Here is a 20,297-nt window from a genome sequence, read left to right as displayed (position 1 = left end):
TTCATTATCATATCATTAGATTTAATATCATATTAACATAATTAAATATAGTGTTATTGTTCATTTTAAAAAATACATGAATTCAATTTTTATAAATTCTTACAAAAAATGAAATTTATTATTTTCATAAAATATAGAAATTAATTATATAATTTTATTAAATATTTAATTATTTAACTCATAAAGTATTTTCGAGAAAAGGAAATGGGAAAATCTTCACTTTCTTTCATCCCGTGAAAGAGACAGAAAGCAATAAATGCCCGATAGAGAGGAGGGCATGGCAGTCATTCCACAGGCAATAATCCCAGTAACTTGGACTGGGATTCAAACTTCCAAGCTAAAAAAAATGGGAAAGAAATATGGCCAGCTTTAGCTTTAATGTACAGCTATAAATACACCAAGCTGGAACCAGACTCAGGTCTCAGCATAGTAATTCTAGTCTCTTCCTTTCGGAACCCAACCCCTAAAAGAAATATCTGATCTCTTTTCCTGTAATCCTCACCTCCTAAACTCTGGGGTTCTCACTTGCTTTGCCTTCAGATTCAAATTCAAGCCAACAATTCTTCTTCGTTAAAATATTCATTTGCTTTATCTCTGTTTCACACCAAAAATCATACCTCTTTTGGAATCTCTTTTGCAACCTTTCTGTTCTAGTTTTTCAGGTTCCTCTGCTTTTATCATTAGTTTCACTTTCTTTTTGCCTTTTCTTTATTGTGTTCTACGAGGAAAAGGGACAGTTTTAAGCACCCTGTTTCCTTCTCGATTTTTTCCCCTGCACTCTGTTCTCCTCTGTTTTTGTTAGAACTCAACGAATCAAGGGAAAAAAAAATGCAAGACAACAATCTTCCTTTTGGATTCAACAACAGTGCCGATATCGGGTCTTCGCTTTCACAGATCATATTATCAGGAGGCTCAAATACCTTAGATTCAATCTTCTCCCATTGCGCACAATCAACAACAACATCAACAGCCATGAACACCAACTCTGTTTATGAGCCGTTAGGCTCTTCAGTCTATCTCCGCCAGAGAGATCTCCTTTCAAAATTCTGCCAAGAAAGCAAAGGAAACGCTCCGGTTTCGCGCAATTCGCTGACGAAGCTTCAAAGCTACCGAAACCCTGCATCATCAAGCAACTACACGAGTCCTCAGAAGAAGAAGAAGCTATACAGGGGCGTGAGGCAGAGACACTGGGGCAAATGGGTAGCCGAAATCAGACTTCCACAAAACAGAACGCGAGTCTGGTTAGGCACTTACGAAACAGCTGAAGCTGCAGCCTATGCCTATGATCGCGCCGCGTATAAGCTTAGAGGGGAATACGCAAGGTTGAATTTCCCAAATCTGAAGGACCCAAGTAAGTTGGGTTTCAGAGATTCTGCTAGATTGAATGCTCTGAAGAATATGGTGGATGCTAAGATTCAAGCCATTTGTCAAAAGGTGAAAAGAGAGAGAGCCAACGCTAAAAAGAAGAGCAACTCAGATCGTCCTGCAGCTTCTTCCGAAGCTGAAAAAGAAGTGAAGGTAACAGAATCATGTTCATCGTCTTCATCGTTATCCCGTGCGGTTTTCAGTGACAATTTAAGCAACGAGTTGCTGTCACCAACTGTGTCCGAAGATGGATTTTGGAGATGTGAGAATTCACCATCCTCTGTTTCGAACGATTACCCAATGATGATGGCAGAGGAACCAGGATTTGAGGACTGTTCGCTTGCAAGAATGCCATCTTTTGATGCTGAATTGATATGGGAGATTCTTGCTAATTAGGATAACATTCTCACCCATTTTTCTCCAAAATGAAAATTCTCAGAAGAGAGATTTCTCCTCTCTTTAACTGTAAATGGTAGTTTTATTGGGGGTATGGTTCTTAGCAATGAGTTCCTGTTGTTTAATGTTGTCTGGTTCAGGTTTTTATTGTTTTTCTTCATAGCTCTTATCAGCTTGGCCTTGTTTTTGTATCAAAGGCATTAGGAGTTATGAACTTTCTTTTTTCTTTTATGGTAGTTGGACACTACTGCACTTGATAAAGGTGTTATTAAGCATGTGGGACCTTGACGTGGTGATCACTGTATCTGAGTGATTGAATGAAAATTTTTAAATATTTAATTTCCTTATTCTTATCATGTTCGTGTCCACAAAGGAGATACCTTCCCCTACTGTTATTTCCATTATAGAGTACAGTAAAAGCCTCAAGGTCATGGGCAAAGCAATACATGTTCGATCGTGCTTTGCAACGCTATAAAAAAGGCAAGTTGTCAGACTTGAGATTACTCTCTAGAGGGTAAGGGAAAACAAGCCACGTCTCGCAGTTTATCCGCCATGGGAGAAAGCTTGTGGTCCTCATAACCTCTATCTACATGTTCTAAGATTGAAAGATGCCTATACAGATTATGCCCAGTTGTATCAACTATTGAGTACGACTGCACGATGGCTGTGTACGGATTAGCATGTTGATCAGATATCAGGTTTCAGGCTCTCACCCTTCATACTAATCCTTTATTAGACAGTAGAAGAGTTCAATTAGCAGAACAGTACATCAAACCACTTCTGCACCTCAATCTTAAGGGGCTCTGATCAATGAATTAAAGAGGATGGAACAGTAATAAAACATGCAAGCAACAACATAAAAGTTTGTATATTCTTCAGACAAGATAAAATAATTGGAATATATATATATTAACATGGGTGGTTAAGCTGCGGTCCTTGGTTGGGATAGTTCCTAAAGTTATAACTTCATATGAAGGACAAGAACAAGAAAATATTAATCATCAACAACATATATCGTACGTCACAATAAAGGGACAACCAGATCCTCCCGATGATATAATTTTCAAGAATAAAATGATTCTCCCGATGATATCATTTAGAAAACACTACCAGCTGAGGGTGTTCTTGGCTTGCTGCAGCTTTGTATTGTAAGAACTTTCTATCTCCTCCTTGCAAGATTTTAGCAGAGGATGTAAAAACGATGATCTGAAAAACGTGACTGACTCTCCAAGTGAGGTTCTATCCCATTCTGCTAATCAACCAAAGGCAATAATATCAGAAATATAGAAAAACCAATTGCAGGTGGCATAATACATTAATAGGCCAAGTTCATGTGCGATGGAGATTATATCCTACAGCAGCACTTCCTAATACAAAATTGAAAAATCATGTAAATTTGTGACCCTATTAAACTTTCCTGGTGTTCTCAATTCTTCCCTCAAGATCCAAATAATCTTCTACTATTTGCAAGTGACTAGCTAAAAGTCTAGACAACAGACCTAACAATCAAAACAATTCAAAACATCATCAAAATAAACATACCATCCTCAGCATCTTGTCTTAGTCCTCCCCTGTTTAGTTCTTCCAAAAGCTGCAAGGTAAATAAAATCACATAAGAATTATAGGCAAACCTTTCTCCTAAGGGGCAACAGCTCTTGCAACACAGAGCACGCAACAAGAAAAGCTACCTAGAATTTATAATTTACAACTTTGCAATACAATATAATGATTTTTCCTCGTTCAAGTTCTCACAAACTATTAAAATTGGAATTGGACATCTTGACAAGCAATCTCACTGATAAATAAGAAAGTACATACCTGAGATAGGGTTGGCACTTTAGTTGGATCAAATTCATCACAATTGTTTGGGTCAATCGGAACACAAACACGACCTGGAGGAAAAATAAAAAGTAGAAGAAACACTTGAGACTACTAAAGTTCATGCTAGGGGGTGATAGAATGAAGTTCCTTCTCTCCTACATTTCTGGAGAATTAGAACAGGAGGATAGTCCCCCTCATGTTGTGTTAAAGTGTAAGTATGTATGTCAAGATCCAAAAGGCAATTAAATTATATAAAAAAAAAAGCAAAAAAGTCCAACAACAGCTGATATTCAAGGTTTCATATCATAAACACAGCCCTTGATTCTTAAAACAGAATTCACATCACTTTTAGGCACCACACCAATGATTTCTGGTCAATCTTCACATTCATGGCAACTACTATCTAAAACAGATCTCTTCCAAAACTAACCTGTTTTTGGATGTACACAGAATGGTGCCTTCAGTAAATGGTTCATGTGCTTCGAAACCTGATACACAAACAAGTAGTTTGGTGTGAAGGGTTATGCATAGATATTTTGATAAAGCTTCTTGCTTTCATAAAAACAATTTATATGTACTGGTGTATGACCTGGAGGCAGATGTACTTCTAAAATCATTTATATATTTGTTGCACAAGAAAAAAAATGAACATAACAACAAAACAAAACAAAACCGAAAGGAGTAATAGTGTTGTAGACCTCCATATCAAGCCTAGGGTACGTGAAAGAAAAGACAATCTCTTCAACACATCTTCGTAGTCCTTGTGCCTGACAATGGTGAAACATGCAAAATAATTAAAGGATGAATAGTAAAGTACAATGCACAAGAGAAAAAAATCTCCTCTATGTAAAACAGAGGACATCTGGGTCAAACATATATTTAATGAATGCCTGAACTTCTACTTGCTAAGGTGTCTAATTAGTGAGAAGTTATACAAGAAACAAGAAAAATTGAGAGCAAAGACAAATAACTGGATCTCAACTCATTCCTTATCACTGATTTTCTCAGAATGCACTTTGATAATGGAGAATAAAATGAATGTATTGAGGGCTTGAAAATCCAGTTTCTAACACATGTAAAACTGATTGCAAGTCAGGCTAGCAGTAGTGGACTGACTACCTTTACTGTAAACACTTTAAGTTGTCATGGAACTCTCACTCTATATTCTGTTTTATGGAGCTTTAATATCCAAGTCTCAAAATTCTAAGATCTGTTTATGGCCCTAATCAATTTATGATGGAAATAGTACTATTTAGACACAGCAAACTCATACAACCCAGTATATTTTAGTATCACGATTAGAGTAATTAATCTAAAAACAATTTCTTTTCAAATGAAAAACAAAGTTCATTAACTGCTCAATTTATATGGCACCGTGTCAAACAGAATGGCCTATCCACTGCCCATGATGCATTTAACCACTAATATGGTGCGTATGCCAATTCATACCTTTTGTTTTCCTGATTGAAGGGCATGTTTTAGTTGCTCCCATCTAACAACATTAATGTCATTTTTTAACATGGAAGATCGCTTTTTCTCCTGCCACCTCCCCCTAAGCTCAGCAGCAACAGCTGCAAAATAATATGTACATACATGAGGAACTGCTAAGGTAAATGACAGAGCTATCCATCAGAGAGTCTATAAATTTTACAACCATCAGGAATCATTTCTAGGATCTTCTCATATCTCTCCTCAGATGAAAGTAAATTTTGGTTCGAAAGCAGTTTTGCCTCAAAAAAGCCCTTCAGAACTTCAGTATAGGATCTCCTGCAAGACAGAATGTATCTTAGTAAAAAAAATGGAACGTCCAGAATAAGGAAATTATAAACAATAGGCAGTATTACTTACGCCAGGAAAGGGTGAAGAACATGACCTGGTAAAGATATCTTCTTGTTACTATTTTCATTGCCCTGAGCAAAGTACAAAGTCAATGATTGGTACTAAAATACTAAGCAAAATCCAGTAGTATTTCAGAGCACTAGTTAAACACCTGGTATACACGGAAATAGTCAGCAATGGCTGCCCTCTGTTCATTAGTCAACCTACAGAAGTGATGAAAGTAACATTCAGATCCTTGTGCAATGATAGAGGTAAGGAAATAACAGAAATTACGTGATGATTTCAACTGTTCACTGCATTACCTTCTGGCTTTTCCATCACAAACCCAGCAATGCACACCACGTCGGCCACTATATACCCAGAGAATGTGATTAAAGCCAAAGTCATCTGCATTATCGGAAGTTAATTAATGATATAAGAAGACATTAGACATGTCATGTGTACTAAAAAATCTGTGCCTAAATTGCAATGCAAGCATGTTAAATAGGGCAGCTAAGGACTCAAAGTTCCAATTACAACAGTCTGGAATCTACACAATCTAAAGTATGTTAAGCAACATTAACAAAGCAATGATGCACTGGCCTAGAACAAAATATGTGATTACAAATAATAAAAAACCAACGTAGATTATTTTACCTCTGAGGGCAGTATCAATCACTTTAATTGCAATTGTCATTAGAGGCCAGCATTCCAAGCAAACATCAGCTCCTGTGCAGCAATATCTAACATCGTCATAATCTGTTATATCCTGGGGCAAGAAAAAATGTAACTCCAGCAAGTCAAATAACATTAGCCATTATATCCATGTACTCAGTATGAAAAGTAGACTAAGATGCTCAGTATTCAATAAGTACAGTAGCTTACAATATCAAAAATCAGTTCCCTTTCAACTGGAGTGAAAACATTGTCGCCACTTTGTGCATAGGCATGCCTCTTAGCAGGCTGAATGACAGACAATACATCAATAACTAATAGCAAAACATAGTACTTTAGATTAAAAATTGTATGAAATCTTACATCAACAGTGTAGACAAAAGAAGAAAATTGTATGAAATCTTACATCAACACTGTAGACAGGCCCAATATCAATCTTGAATGGACACTTTTCTTTGATGGAATTTTCCAGTTCAGAAGCACTGTTGAAAGACTGGAATCGAATATAAATGTCATTTTCAAGCGTGAAAGAAAATTCCCTTCTTCCAATGTAGGACTTGTCACAAGCAGGATGCTTGCCATCTGCAGATAAAGCAATGACGATTATAACATCTTTACATATCAAAACACGAAAACATAGAAACACGCAAGCGTGTTGCATGTATATACACGAAAAGAACGAAGAGATTTGGATTACCATTTCCGTAAGACATCCACTTGAAGATATCAGCATGAGGAAATAACTTTCCTGCCACAAAATTAATCTCAAATTTCAATCATAATCGCCAGAATAAAAGAAAAACTCCATGATTCAAACAATTAATTTCGTGTTACAATAAAAAAATCTCCAAATGAGAAAAAAGAGAATTCTTACCATAGTATATTCTGAGATAGTTGGCGTTGAATCCATCAGGAACGGCGTTTGCTTGCTCAGGTCCATCAATCAACATGTCATCTCTTCCGTTCTCAACTTCGTCTTTCGTCATCTTTGCTTCAAATTCTTTCTCTCTATCAATGGAACCCCTAGTTTTTCGTTGAATAGCAGAGTTTCGGAGCAGAGAAAGGGACCGGATGAAAGCAAGATGGCGGGAAAGAAATGGGAATTAGGGCTAACGAGTAAAACATTCGGCGGGAAACTGTGGGCCTGAATGAGATTTGGCCCATTAAATAAAATTAAGCCCAAGCAGAACCCTTATGTACGCAGTTTTTGACTTTCAATACGTCCGTCCAAAACCCTTGGACCTAGCAAAACGTAGCCTGGGCAAAACAAAAATTCCTGTCGATAACCACCATGGAAAGTACGAATAAACAATAATACCCATATTTCTTTTTTTTTAATTAATAATTAATAATAATTCCAGGCGATGAGATGAGAAAGAAGCAGTCTGGACCTTTCGCTATTGGACCTGGCCGATGGCGTTTCGTTTCGGACCTTTCTAGGACTCCCGATAATATTACCCGGATCCGCTAGCACCTCCGTCGGTTTTTTGACCGGTTTTCACCCCTCTCTTCCCGGCTAAGGTTTTTCCCAGGGTTACCTCGATGGTGACCAATGATTATATCACCATGAACGGGAACGGTTTTAGTAAGATGGAAGAAGAGTTCATCAAGAGGCACCACCAACACGACGTTAAAGAAAATCAGTGTACCTCTTCGCTCGTTAAACACATCAAAGCTCCCATTCATCTCGTAAGTTTTTTCTTTCTTTTTGAAATTTCAATAAATATCTACTTTTTTTTGGTCGAATCGATTGGGGTCGTATTTGGTGCTAGATCCGTATATGGATCTGGGAGGGTTTTTGTTTTTTACATTGTCACATCTTTTTAGACGCCTATTTTAATTTTATGTAGGTTAGCTTGATTTTCCGATGACTTTCTAGTATTGGAAAATTTTTCTCTACTTTTTTTTTTCATTGCATATAGAATGAATATATGAGGTGATCGAAATCAAAGTGGTGATTTATCAATTGTGAAGTGATAACTGAAAATTTAAGCTAGATTATTGGCTCGTATGAAATGTTGTGTGATGTTAAACATTCTGTGAATCAATTTAAGTTATTGGCAATCAACGCTAGGGCATTCGAACATGACCTTCACCTATTTGTAGCGTGTGATTTTAAGAGGTACAATGTGAAACATTGACAACCTTTGATTGAGGATTGATTAGTGGAAATTTCTCTGTAAAATTGTTGTTTTCTTGCATTATTGTATTTGCTTTGTTTGAATAGAAATGAACGCACAATTTTCTTTGAACTTGCATTTAGCTCAAGTGTTGGAAAGGATAGCTAGGGTTTCTAAGGTCCCAACATCAAATGCCAATAAACTTCCCATTGAATGAGACTAATTTGATATCAAATGATACCCAATCTAATACCTTTTGTAGTTATAGATAAAATTACTGTCAGATTAAGTGTTTCAGGTTTTAGTTTGCTTTGACTGATGGCAAACTTAACGGTGTTTTCTGCCTTAAGGAATGATGATTGGTTTCTGATCAATTAGGTTTGGTCTTTGGTGAGGAGATTCGATCAACCGCAGAAGTACAAACCATTTGTTAGCAGGTGTGTTGTGCAGGGTGACCTTCAGATTGGAAGCGTTAGAGAAGTCAATGTTAAGTCAGGACTGCCAGCCACAACTAGCACTGAAAGGTTGGAGTATCTAGATGATGATGAGCATATTTTGAGCATGAAGATTGTTGGCGGAGATCACAGGTTGAAGGTATCAATTTTTTACTTGGTTGAATGAGTCACGCATCCATGCACCTTACTTTTTGTCAGTTGGGTTCCGATAAATTTTAGTTTGTCAACATATAATCTTGACTGAAATATAAGTATTCACCTTAAAGTAATTGTTGTTTGTCCTTTATTATATGATTTTTTTTTTCTGTTAGATTATGTATAGGCTAATGCATAAATTACCTGAAAATGTAATGAGGTTTTGTATATGGCTGTCACTTGCAAGTTGGAGGACTGAATACGCCAGTTTTTGTTACCACTCATTGGGACAAGACTCTGTTGGATTGAGCAGAATCATCAAAATCATTGTTTTAAATAGTCAAATATATTAAGTCTGTTAGAAGATTTTTCATGCTTGAGATGGAGCATAGCTTTACAAAATTGGAAACTGGAGCAGTGAAATTAGAAGGAGATAAATATCCCTAGAAATTAACTTGTGAAATCTATGTCCGCTGAATTTGGCTAGTGGCTTGAATGTTCTTTATGACTGCAGTCTATCTAGGGCTATTTATATGCCTTATGTGGCCTTTTCCTCTATCCAAATCATTTAAGTTTTCTTGTGCTCATTTGATCTGCACCCTTGTGTTGCAACTGCCAATATTTCCTGGTTTGTTTGCATGTAATGAATCTGTTATAATAGAATATTTTTAGTTTATACACATATGTGGGCAAGCAATGTTGTTTATCATGTTGTTGAAGATGGTTTAGTTTTGAGTTCTAAGATATATCATCCTGCCAACTTTTCTTTTAATATTTGAATTTATTTGAATGCTATTGTAACAATTCTGCATTGACCTCCCTCGTAGGGGTTAAATTTTGATTTTTATAGCATGTCCTGTACTTTCGTGATGATCTAATTGGCTGAAACTGCAAAATTGTCAATATGCTATGCAAATTTGCAGAACTACTCATCCATTGTTACAGTCCATCCTGAGGTCATTGATGGCAGGCCAGGAACTTTGGTGATTGAGTCATTTGTGGTGGATGTACCAGATGGGAACACCAAGGACGAAACATGCTACTTTGTTGAGGCACTGATCAAGTGCAACCTCAAGTCATTAGCAGATGTTTCAGAGCGTTTGGCTGTTCAGGATCGAACTGAACCCATTGAGAGGATGTGAATAATCTGTGTCCATGTTAACAGCATCAAGGTTCTTGTTGTGGGCGATAAGTGGGATACTCTTGTTATTAGAAGCTGAGTAGATAGTCTGGCTTCCTGCAGGCACCGCCAACTTCCCTTTTATTATACTTATGCTTCTCTATTTTCACTAGAACCATGATCTTTAGGTGTCTTGTGTTGATAGTAGCTGACAATTAAGCTCATCCGCTGCCTACAGATGTCCTAAATGAAGAAACAAATGAAAATTTTCTTTGTAGTTTTTTCTACTATGTTTAATAATCGAGTGTTGTATTGGTATTTGGTTGTAAATATCCATGCACGATAGAAATTTTATGTTCATATCTTTAGTTTTGCAAGTTCCAGTTGCAGAAAAACCACATTGTCTGGTGGATACATTGTATATTGGTATATGCTGTGAATTTACTCATCTAACAAGTGAGATGAACAAGTTACTTCTACTATAATTCAAAGAGAGGCCGAAGAAATATTTTCGATTATGGTGTTTCAAACAATTCCCAAGTGGCAAAACACCAGATTTGGAATCTCTCCTGCTTGATTAATACGAGGTTTTATAAGCAGGAGAGGAGCCAAGTCAGTTTATTATTATTATCAACTCCCACGAGGAGTTACTATTAGTTACAGGCATTAAGGCATTTTGCTTGATGTAGGGTTTTAAGCTTTTGGAGAGTCGCCATCAGTTAAAGGTAGGTTCTACCAAATTTTATCGTTGCCCATTAAATGCAATGAACGCTCAGTTATCCAGTAAATGATGTACGGCGTTTATTTCATGATAATTGGGTTATCCTCTTCCGAGAACTCTCTTCATGTAGAACAAGAAAAAGAGAAAAATTGCAGTAACTGTTAAACACGATGTGTTATAAAAGGCAAAATAAGCAAGAGATTTCACCAAATTTCAATCATTTAGAAGGCGAAAATGGTAGTGTGTACCATTTCAGCCATCATCAAAAAGGCAAAGAAATAAACAAACGTATGGACACAATGTTAAACCATTGCAAGGGAAAGGATATCGAGGCAGTGGAGAATCTGACGAGAACAAGAACTGCTTCTTAGCTAAAGAGAATCTCGGAAATCTATTGCCACAAAAGCATTGTGTTCAGTCCACTCCCAGCCTTTTATTATTTTGGTGCCCACTCTTATCTCAGCTTTAAGCTCTAGCTTTAGGGTAGCTTCTTTATTTTTTTATTGTAAAGCTGTGACTGTGAGTGAGAGGGCCAGGGATTCCATAACTTAGAGAGAAGTGTAGAGAGCAGATCATGGTAGAAAAGTACGTAACAACAAAAATACACAGCCCAGAGTGAGGTGGCATTGTTGTAGTTAAATGCCCCGTCGTCCATATCATAATTTTGCGGCCCAATAATACACTGCTTGAGCCAGCCTCCATGGCTCTCCCTCGTTATCTTATTCTAATGCTTGGTTTTCTTGTTATTAAAGTTGCATTTGGTATATTATTAGAAATATGATTACTGAAAATATAATTATTAGATATATAATTATTAAAAATGTGATTATTAGGAATATAATTTTACAGTATTTGGTATAATAAAAAAAGTAATAATTGTGGAGAATGTAATTGTTGAGAAAATTATATTATAGTGTTTGATTTATAAGTATTTTATTGAAAATATAATATAAATTAACAAAATTATCTTTATATATAAAAAACATATAAATTGAATAATTTTTAATATAAATTTTGACTTTTCAACATTTAAGTAATAAAAATAATTATTAATAATATTAAAAAATAGCATAATATATTTTATATTAATTATTTTAAAATATTAAAATATGTAAATTTACTAAATATTTATTTTTACTTTAAACTTATAAAAATTAAAAATAAAAAACATTATGTGAAGACAAATCTATTGACAAACAGAAAATTCTATCGACGTATCACATTATCTATCAACAGATAAATAGCTGCTGTTAAAAATTTGAACGTAATTTAATAGATGTTCTCATTTTCTTTCTCTCATAATCGGTTGCACCAAACATCTTTCCCTCTTAAATCCTTTCAATTTATTAATAAATTTTATTGATTCCAAACCATTTAAATATTTCTCTCAAATTTTGATATATAATTTTTTCTCGAAACATTTTCAAATTTATTGAAATTTGAAAATTTGAATTGAGGTTTCATAAAATCTAAAGTCTTAATCTCTTCAATTTTCAAATTTGGTGGTGAAATTTGATTCAAATGTGCTGGTGATAGGCTACCATTCCTACAGACAATGAGAAAAAAAGACGAAAGAAGAAGATAAGAAGGAAAAAAGAAGGGTCGGGAGATTTGAGCATGTTTGGTTTGGTTTTTTTATAACTTAAAAGATATTATGAAGTTATTACAAAAAATAATAGCTTTTAAAATTAAGTTAAAGTTGTTTAGTAAATTTATTTTTATAATTTTTTTTTATAAGTTATAATTTTGGTTAAAATTATTATAAAAGGTATTTATTTTTTAAAAGAGTAATATTGTAATTATATTTAATAGATGAGGATATTTTTGAAACAAAAATAAAAATTCTTTTACATTTTTAAAAGAAAAAAAGAAAAAGCTCATAATAAGAGTTTTTCTATAAGTTTTTTTTTTCAAAATTTTATTATTTAAAAAAGATTATTTTTTAAGAGCTTTTTAAAATTTATATTTGACCTGACTTTTACTTTTAAGAGATAAATAAGTTGATAAAAAGTAAGATCAAACAAGCACTTAGAGGATTGAGTGAGATAGATAATTTGAGAAAGAAAAAAATACATAACTTTTTTTTTATAGAGGAAAAATTACTTTTTCTCCATGAAAAAAGAGAATATCTTTTATTATAATATAATTACAATTGTAAATAAATTATATTTTTCTTTTACCATCCAAATACCGTTAAGTGATTATAGCCATTTTAATTCCAAAAAATATCTTGCAGTAACACCATGCCAAACGCCCCTAACAGTAGTACAATGGAAATGATGTGAAGTGTGCAAAAAAGGACGAAAGTGTAAATAGAAAAACAAAGAAACGCTCCCATCTTTAAATGGACCATGCATTTCTGACGCCTACCCCTTTGTATGTGTGTTAATTACACCGGCTTGGAATATGTGAACTTCACTTTCACTCCCCTCACTCTCTCAGAATCTCTGCCTCGGGTCTCATTGTTTGTTTTATACTCTTTCTCACTTCTCGATTGTATCAATCTATTTCTTTTTCTTTTGTTTTTTTGTTTTTAAAACAAAAGGGATCTTTCCTCAGTTTTCAGTCTTCACTCTCTTTTGATTTCTCGCCTGCCTTGTTGATCTTTGATAAATCTTTGTTCTCACTTTCCCTTTCTAAATTAAAATAACCAGTGCCCTTTGGAGCTTTCTTCTTGTATCACTCTCCAGATCTACTCCAGATTTCATCAACATAATAGAAAGCTTGTTTTGTTCCCTTTCTCTTTGTCACTCTTCAAATAAACTTCCGTTTTTGTTTCAAACAGAATGTTTCGAGCTTTGGGTTCAATTTGGCTTTGTTGCTTCTTCCTTCAAGTCTCATTGTTCTTTTATGTTTCTTATGGGAACTTGATAACTTGCTCGGGGATAGTACCGATGAGGTACAGAAACGATAAGATATCGATAACGGACTTTGGCGGGGTTGGGGACGGACGGACGCTTAATACTAAGGCGTTCCGGGCAGCTATATATCGAATTCAGCATCTGAGAAGGAGAGGTGGCACGCTGCTTTATGTGCCTCCTGGGGTGTACTTAACGGAGAGCTTTAACCTCACTAGTCATATGACTCTTTATCTGGCTAGGGGTGCTGTTATAAAAGCCACTCAGGTAACACAAATCTTTTCACTTTTTACTCACTTATTGAATAATTGTTTCCTGTAATAATTGTAACTCATCATTGGCAGTATAATTTGGTAAGTGTATATACAATGAAAAGTCACATTTTTTCTTCTTTCTGACAATCGAAAACACTATGTCTCGAACTGAGAATTTTTATGCCATCCCCATCCCATCCTTACATAGCAAAAAGTTAACGTTTTGTACTCAAACATAAAGCGTTTTATTCGTGATAGAGAAATGGAAGTGAGTTGAAAATAACTAAGCATGACCACATTATCTTCTAAAATGGTAATGAAAGCAGGAATCTGGGTTTTAATTATCTAGAATTTATCATATAATTGCATGGGTGTTTCTTTTTCAAAGAATGCTATTTTTCCTTTTTCTTTTTTTGTCCTTTTGGGTTGAAAGATTAGATTTTGGTTGCATATAGTCTTACAAAAGAATTGTATTGTGTAGAATATGGTTAAAATGTCAATTTTAATGTGACAAGATTTGGCACCGTCAGGGTTGGTGGTGTAGAAAGTTAAAGGTGAAGATGTCTCTGTGAATCATGGGGTCCGGGCAACATTATAAAGAAAAGAGAAAAAACATTGTGGGTCTCCGTAGTATGGTCGAATGTGCATGGCATTTATGGGGTTTTTCATTCAACAATTTGGACAGACAGATAGCTGGCAAGCATTGTTGTCCAACTTGGTGCTATGTCTCTAGATTAATATATGCTGTCCTGTTACGGTGTTAGTATTATTATTTAAATAATAAAACCGTACTCTTAGTGATTAGTATTATAGTAAGTAATCTGAATGGATGATGTTGCAATACCTCTTAGTAATCAAAAACTGTTGGCAGTTAATAAAGTGGTTATTATCGTCGTTAACAGTTTTTGACTGTTATCTTATGATCACCAGAGAACCATGTGCCCTATTAGTTGTTTGAAATCCTTATCTACTTCATGCCAATTGAATGTGGTCATCGTGTACTTCTACTGAAGTTATATCACACTGAAAATTAGTAGTAACAGATATCTTTCAATGTTGGGATCATTGTCCACTTAATGTTCTTGAGCTGACGGAATCGAACTTAATTTTCTGAAGAGTAGATTGTGCTATGATTAACTGATGGCCTAGTTGATGGGAGATAAGATTGTTATTGTGGCTGGTTCTGCTTGGCTTTTGCTAAACCACCATTTGATTCTCACAAAAAACAAAATAAGATCAATGTTTTATTTGCTCGAGATTGCATGTAGCCAGCCTCGTAGGAATAAAGAATTAAGCTTTTGGTCAGGTAATTGAATTAAGCATATATAATAATTTATGTCTAGTCTTTTATTCCCTTGGCCCTTATCTTATATCTTGTGAAATAACATAATGTGATTTCTTATTGACCCCTTGGCTATGAAGGTTTTATTCTCTCAAAGAGATCAAATATTCTAGGCTTCTAGCTTCTTCTTTTTTTTCATGCCAAAAGGCCTTCATATTTGTAACAATTTTCATCTATTTAAAGCCTGTTGTAGCATTTCTCTGAATTTTTAGTTTCAAAAACTTTAGTGCTTCCAATCTAGCAAATTTTGTTATTGTACCACTACTCCCTCTTAATATAACATGATTTGTTGGCTTCTTATAACTTTCTTACCGAATTGATATATCAGGACACTTGGAACTGGCCTTTAATTGCTCCTTTGCCATCTTATGGAAGGGGAAGGGAGCACCCTGGAGGAAGATATATGAGCTTTATTCATGGAGATGGACTACGAGATGTGGTGATCACTGGTAGGTCTTGATAACAAAGTGGTTAATTACTTTGGTAGCTTGCAACATACATGTTTTAGATATATTTGTTTTGTCTACATTAAGCATCTTCAATTACTTCAATACGATGAACCTACTTTTTGACATAATATTCTATATGGTATATACTAGAAAGGCCTATTGTACACTGTCAATTTAGAATGATATGATTGAATACCATGGATCTTCATGTTGTTATTATCTTACTTTGGTGAATGGCAGGTAATTCAGACTTTTAAAGTTCTGCTGGACAATAATAGAGCTCACATCTATGATGTCTATGTTTTTATTGACATGGTTTATGTAATTTCAACTTGAATCCATGATTCATATTTTTCAACTGTAACAGGTGAGAATGGCACAATCGATGGTGAAGGAGCTATCTGGTGGAACATGTGGAGGCAGAGAACTCTCCAGTTTACAAGACCAAATCTTGTTGAATTTGTGAATTCCAGAGGCATTATCATTTCAAATGTGATTTTTCGAAATTCACCCTTCTGGAACATTCACCCTGTTTATTGCAGGTACTTTTTGCATTAATTTTTTCATCTGAAGGGTTACTTTCTTAATATTATTTATAAGCCATGCAATTAATTGAGAGAAGAATGTGCAATTTGACCATGCTGTAGATTGGTGTCATTTCAGTGAGGGCCTTCTTTACAATTTGATCACATCAGTTTTATAAATTTATGATCCTTCATTAATTAAATCAATTTTGACCTTTTCTATGCAAATCTGCTAGAAATTCACAAATTTGTCTATTGAAAATTAAAAGAATCCTAACCTGAAGACAACTTGCATCAAGATCATCTTTAAAACACTTTGTTATTTTCCGCTTTCATTTCATTTCCTCTACCTTAATGGGGATTTCCAAGTTTTGCACCTTGTCACATTTAGCAACAAAAGGACAATATGGCAGCAGGTAGAGCCCAGGTTTAGGGTGCTCAAAGGTGTTTCCTATAGCACAATTTGTAGCAGAATCGATAAGTTCCTAACTGGATTTGCTATTATGACCACATCAGATTGTTGAAACTTTGTTGGTGGTTCTTGTACTTTAATACCATATAAGAATTGCATGTTTAGGGATCAAAATTTAATATACTTTTTTCTTCTTTACAGCAATGTTGTTATTAGATATGTTACCATCCTGGCTCCACCAGACTCCCCTAATACTGATGGAATTGATCCAGGTAAAATGAAAGCAATTTTATTCATTGATTTATCTTTGCTTACTTCATTTTTCACACACAAGCAAGCAATCAAGCAGCCTTCATTATGTTGAAGTGCAAGTTGTCATCTCAAACACAAGTAAATGCTGTTTGGTTCAGATGAACCCCTTAAAACTCTGACCCTGCACAAATGCTAGGGAAGAAACTGAACAAAGTAATTGTTCTTCCCTGATTAAATGTGGGTTTCATAACTGGATGAAATCTAGTTTGGTGTCTGTCATATTCTTCCTGCCCAGCATACATCAAGAAAGCTATTAGAAGTATTGAGACATACGCTTCCATCTAAAACTTCTTGGAAAATGGCTATGCTCATTAAGTGGTTCCCATGCTGTAAAAGCATGGGCAGCGTGATCTCAATGGTGCCCCTCCTTAGGAGTTAGGACGGAGACCAGTTTTTCCCAAGTTCTTTTGATTATTTGGAGTAGAGAAACCTCAAGGGAACATTAACTTTGTTTGCTTTCATGATTCATTGATAACAGATTCAAGCTCCAATGTCTGTATAGAAGACTCATTCATTTCTACAGGAGATGATCTTGTGGCTGTGAAGAGTGGATGGGATGAATATGGGATTGCGTATGGACGCCCCAGCTCCTGTATCACCATCCGGCGAGTTACAGGGACATCCCCATTTTCTGGAATTGCAGTGGGAAGTGAAACCTCGGGTGGAGTGGAGAATGTCTTGGCGGAGAACATAGTTCTTTACAACACGGGAATTGGTGTTAATGTGAAGACAAACATTGGTAGGGGAGGGTTTATAAAAAACATCACTGTGTCTGAAGTGTTCATGGAAAACGTAAGAACAGGTATCAAAATTGCAGGTGACACTGGCGACCACCCTGATAACAATTTTAACCCAAATGCTCTCCCATATGTCAAGGGCGTTACGTTTAAGAACATCTGGGGTGTGAAAGTCCAGCGAGCAGGTTCGATACAAGGCCTCAAGAATGCCCCCTTTACCGGCATCTGTCTTTCGAAGGTTAACCTCCACGGGACAACCGGACCAGGATCTCCTCCATGGAAGTGCTCTGATGTAAGTGGGGCTGCAATCGAGGTAAGCCCATGGCCATGTGCCGAACTCACCAGCCCACAACAGAGTGGCTCATGCGCCAGTCCTTTCTGAAGATTCGGTTCTATATATATATGGTTTTCTACTCTGTTTGAACCCTTAAACAACTGAAGCTTCCATTATTCTTTGATTTCAGATAAAACAGTTCCTTTTTCTGTAACTTTTCCAGATCTCTGTAATCGATCTTTTTAGTGAAATATTTTCCATTGCAACAACAAAAATTAATGAAAAAGAAAGAAAACTCAATGATCTCGTAAATTTAGTCCTGTGTAGTACTATTATACAAGGAAATACGAAGACATAAAACCATGTTCTTCATCCCAACGGATGCGATCTTATTTACAATGTATAACAACGGACACCGAAATGCCCATACCTCAAAGCTAGTAAACATAGATTAGATTTGCATGATGTCTTCAAAAATGAATAAAAAACTTGCGAAACCTCCTCATGAACCCGCCCTCGTGCTCCTCCCTCTCATCCTTCTCGTCTTCCTCTCCATGGTGATGGCGGCGGTGGTGATGGTGGTGGTGGTGGTGATGGTCATCATGATCGTGTTCGTGTTCGTGTTCGTGGTCGTGGTCGTGGTCGTGGTCGTGGTGATGAGGCTTTATAAAATCTAGATCCTCAGACTCGGTGCCATCATCGCGAAACCTGGCCCATCTCGGCTGGATCTGGCGAACCACACCGCGTGACTCCGGGTCAAATTGAGACTTCTCGTCGGACAAAATCATATCGTCACCGTAAGAAATATAGCGCTTCTGCTGTAACCGCGGGTTCAAAGGCCTGAACCGTTTGTGGAAACGGCAGTTGTGTTTGTGACGGAACGGAATCATGGGACGCCTGGGGAAGTGACGGTTTACAGGACGGAAACTGATCTTTGTCAACGGAGCCGAATCCACCTCTGAGACGGTTTCCAAGGCATCATCGGGCTTGAAATCAACTACTTCGGCGGATTCGAACCCTGGTTTCTCGCTAGGGAGAAAGATGGCGTTTGTGGTTTTAGGGTTGGATTCCGGTAACTTGGTCTCGGTTTCTTCGAGGGTGACGTCATGTTCCTGTTCAGCTGTGAGAAAGCGGGCGTGAGATGAGAAGGTGAAGAGGAAAATTACCGTGAACGCAACGGCGAGTCTAGCCATTTCTTTTTTCTTTTTGGTGAAAGCGAAAAACAAAATCAAAGGGTTTTGGTTAACGTTAAGAAAAGGGGATTTATATAAGGAGTGGGGTTTTGACCAGGAGTGGAGGTGATGGCGGAAGCGGGCAACCGGGTGACCCAACACGTGGCTGAATGAAACAGGGGAGGACAAAGCTGTCCAACTATCATTATTAAAAACCTTCGGTAATCTGACTTTTTGGATTAACATTGAAACTTTGTTGTCGTGTACAATAAGCTACTATTGTTTATGTGTTCGATTGCTTCTCCATATTACAACTTTGCCCTTTACTTGGTTAGAGTTTAATTTCTCTGTAGCTGGTAAAAATGCAAATTTAGGTTCAGGGCAGGGACTATTCTGTAATCTTGTCGTATCAATGTGAAATTTAATAAATTTCCAAACCGTGACCGTGGAGGATAGTGACAGAAACAACGCGTTAAAGTTGGCAGAAGAAGCAACTGGTAAAGGCTTTACTTGTGGGCGAGAGAGATTAAAAAAAAAGTTTTTCTGCTTCTTCTTCCTTTTTATATTTTGTATAGACTTTTTATATCTATATACCAATCCCTACGCCATGCACTTAAAAGCTCATAGATCCTTGCACCTTGTTTAGAGTCCAAAATAAATGCAAATTTAGGTGGCAATTAAATGCTTACACGTTTTCGCTCTTTCCTGTTCACTTGTGATATTTGAGCTAAATGCTAATTGAGCCCCTGAATGGCTGAATGCAGACCTCTTCTCTCGGAAAGAAGGCGAAAAAAGCTTCTTTTTTTTTTTTTGAAGGAAAGGAAATACCATTTGAATACTACAAATCGAAGATTTGTCCAATTCAATTGTTGGCTGTTTGGGCTTTGAAAGAGATCTTGATATTTAGTGATGTCCTCAGGGCCCAGCAAGCCTGAAGGTAGGTTGGGTTGGCCAGGATTTACTTTTGGGCCAAAGGGCCAGACAGGGTTCATGTCCTGATTATGTCCTCAGTGCCTGGGCTAAATCATTCCATTCTGGATCCCTTTCTCTATCAAAGCATCGGATTTCTAAATTCTCATAGGAACCCACGAAATTCCTTCCATGGCTAGGTATTAGTTAAATTGTGAGGTACTTTTCTGGCCTTTGTAGGGAAACTGAGATATAGGCTATCTCTTGTTCTTGGGCCTAATTAATTACTAGTATTAGAGATTTAGAATTGAAAAGAAAAGAAAAAAGACCAGTGGAACGTTAAAAGCAAGAAGAAGTGCCCTAACTAGCTAGCAAAAGAAAGATAATGTTTACATTGCATCTAAAGTCATAGTACTGGTATCTTACTT

The 20,297-nt window shown here is 36.2% G+C and overlaps 5 protein-coding genes across 6 annotated transcripts; 3 read left to right on the top strand and 2 right to left on the bottom strand.

Moving 5' to 3' along the window:
* Positions 412-2,117, top strand: LOC18606690 (ethylene-responsive transcription factor ERF061). Its single transcript, XM_007040439.2, has one exon. It carries the CDS (start codon positions 829-831, stop codon positions 1,759-1,761), a length of 933 nt encoding a protein of 310 aa, XP_007040501.2. The 5' UTR covers positions 412-828; the 3' UTR covers positions 1,762-2,117.
* On the bottom strand, positions 2,619-7,182 carry LOC18606689 (DNA primase small subunit). 2 transcript variants are annotated; one of them, XM_018118101.1, is made up of 15 exons: positions 6,950-7,182; positions 6,773-6,823; positions 6,482-6,657; positions 6,286-6,363; positions 6,058-6,169; positions 5,724-5,808; positions 5,573-5,624; positions 5,431-5,492; positions 5,237-5,349; positions 5,032-5,153; positions 4,281-4,349; positions 4,013-4,070; positions 3,580-3,653; positions 3,304-3,352; positions 2,619-3,013 (listed from the first exon to the last, which is right to left on the bottom strand). In XM_018118101.1, the coding sequence occupies exons 1-15, from the start codon at positions 7,059-7,061 to the stop codon at positions 2,868-2,870; spliced, it is 1,359 nt and encodes a 452-aa protein (XP_017973590.1). In that variant the 5' UTR covers positions 7,062-7,182; the 3' UTR covers positions 2,619-2,867. The 2 variants fall into 2 exon arrangements, with proteins under 2 accessions (XP_017973590.1, XP_017973591.1); XM_018118102.1 differs by having other exon boundaries at positions 2,619-3,010; positions 6,950-7,181.
* On the top strand, positions 7,393-10,423 carry LOC18606688 (abscisic acid receptor PYL8). The gene is made up of 3 exons (XM_007040435.2): positions 7,393-7,764; positions 8,574-8,789; positions 9,709-10,423. The coding sequence occupies exons 1-3, from the start codon at positions 7,618-7,620 to the stop codon at positions 9,925-9,927; spliced, it is 582 nt and encodes a 193-aa protein (XP_007040497.2). The 5' UTR covers positions 7,393-7,617; the 3' UTR covers positions 9,928-10,423.
* Positions 13,004-18,057, top strand: LOC18606687 (probable polygalacturonase). The gene is made up of 5 exons (XM_007040434.2): positions 13,004-13,751; positions 15,409-15,529; positions 15,897-16,071; positions 16,667-16,737; positions 17,256-18,057. Exons 1-5 carry the CDS (start codon positions 13,413-13,415, stop codon positions 17,894-17,896), a joined length of 1,347 nt encoding a protein of 448 aa, XP_007040496.1. The 5' UTR covers positions 13,004-13,412; the 3' UTR covers positions 17,897-18,057.
* On the bottom strand, positions 18,068-19,040 carry LOC18606686 (urease accessory protein UreE). Its single transcript, XM_007040433.2, has one exon. The coding sequence runs from the start codon at positions 18,979-18,981 to the stop codon at positions 18,259-18,261; it is 723 nt and encodes a 240-aa protein (XP_007040495.2). The 5' UTR covers positions 18,982-19,040; the 3' UTR covers positions 18,068-18,258.

The sequence above is a fragment of the Theobroma cacao genome, chromosome 3, assembly GCF_000208745.1.
Source record: "Theobroma cacao cultivar B97-61/B2 chromosome 3, Criollo_cocoa_genome_V2, whole genome shotgun sequence".
NCBI classification, from domain to species: domain Eukaryota; kingdom Viridiplantae; phylum Streptophyta; class Magnoliopsida; order Malvales; family Malvaceae; genus Theobroma; species Theobroma cacao.
The sequence above is the reverse complement of the archived record's forward strand: the minus strand, read 5'-3'. Positions and strand labels throughout refer to the sequence as shown.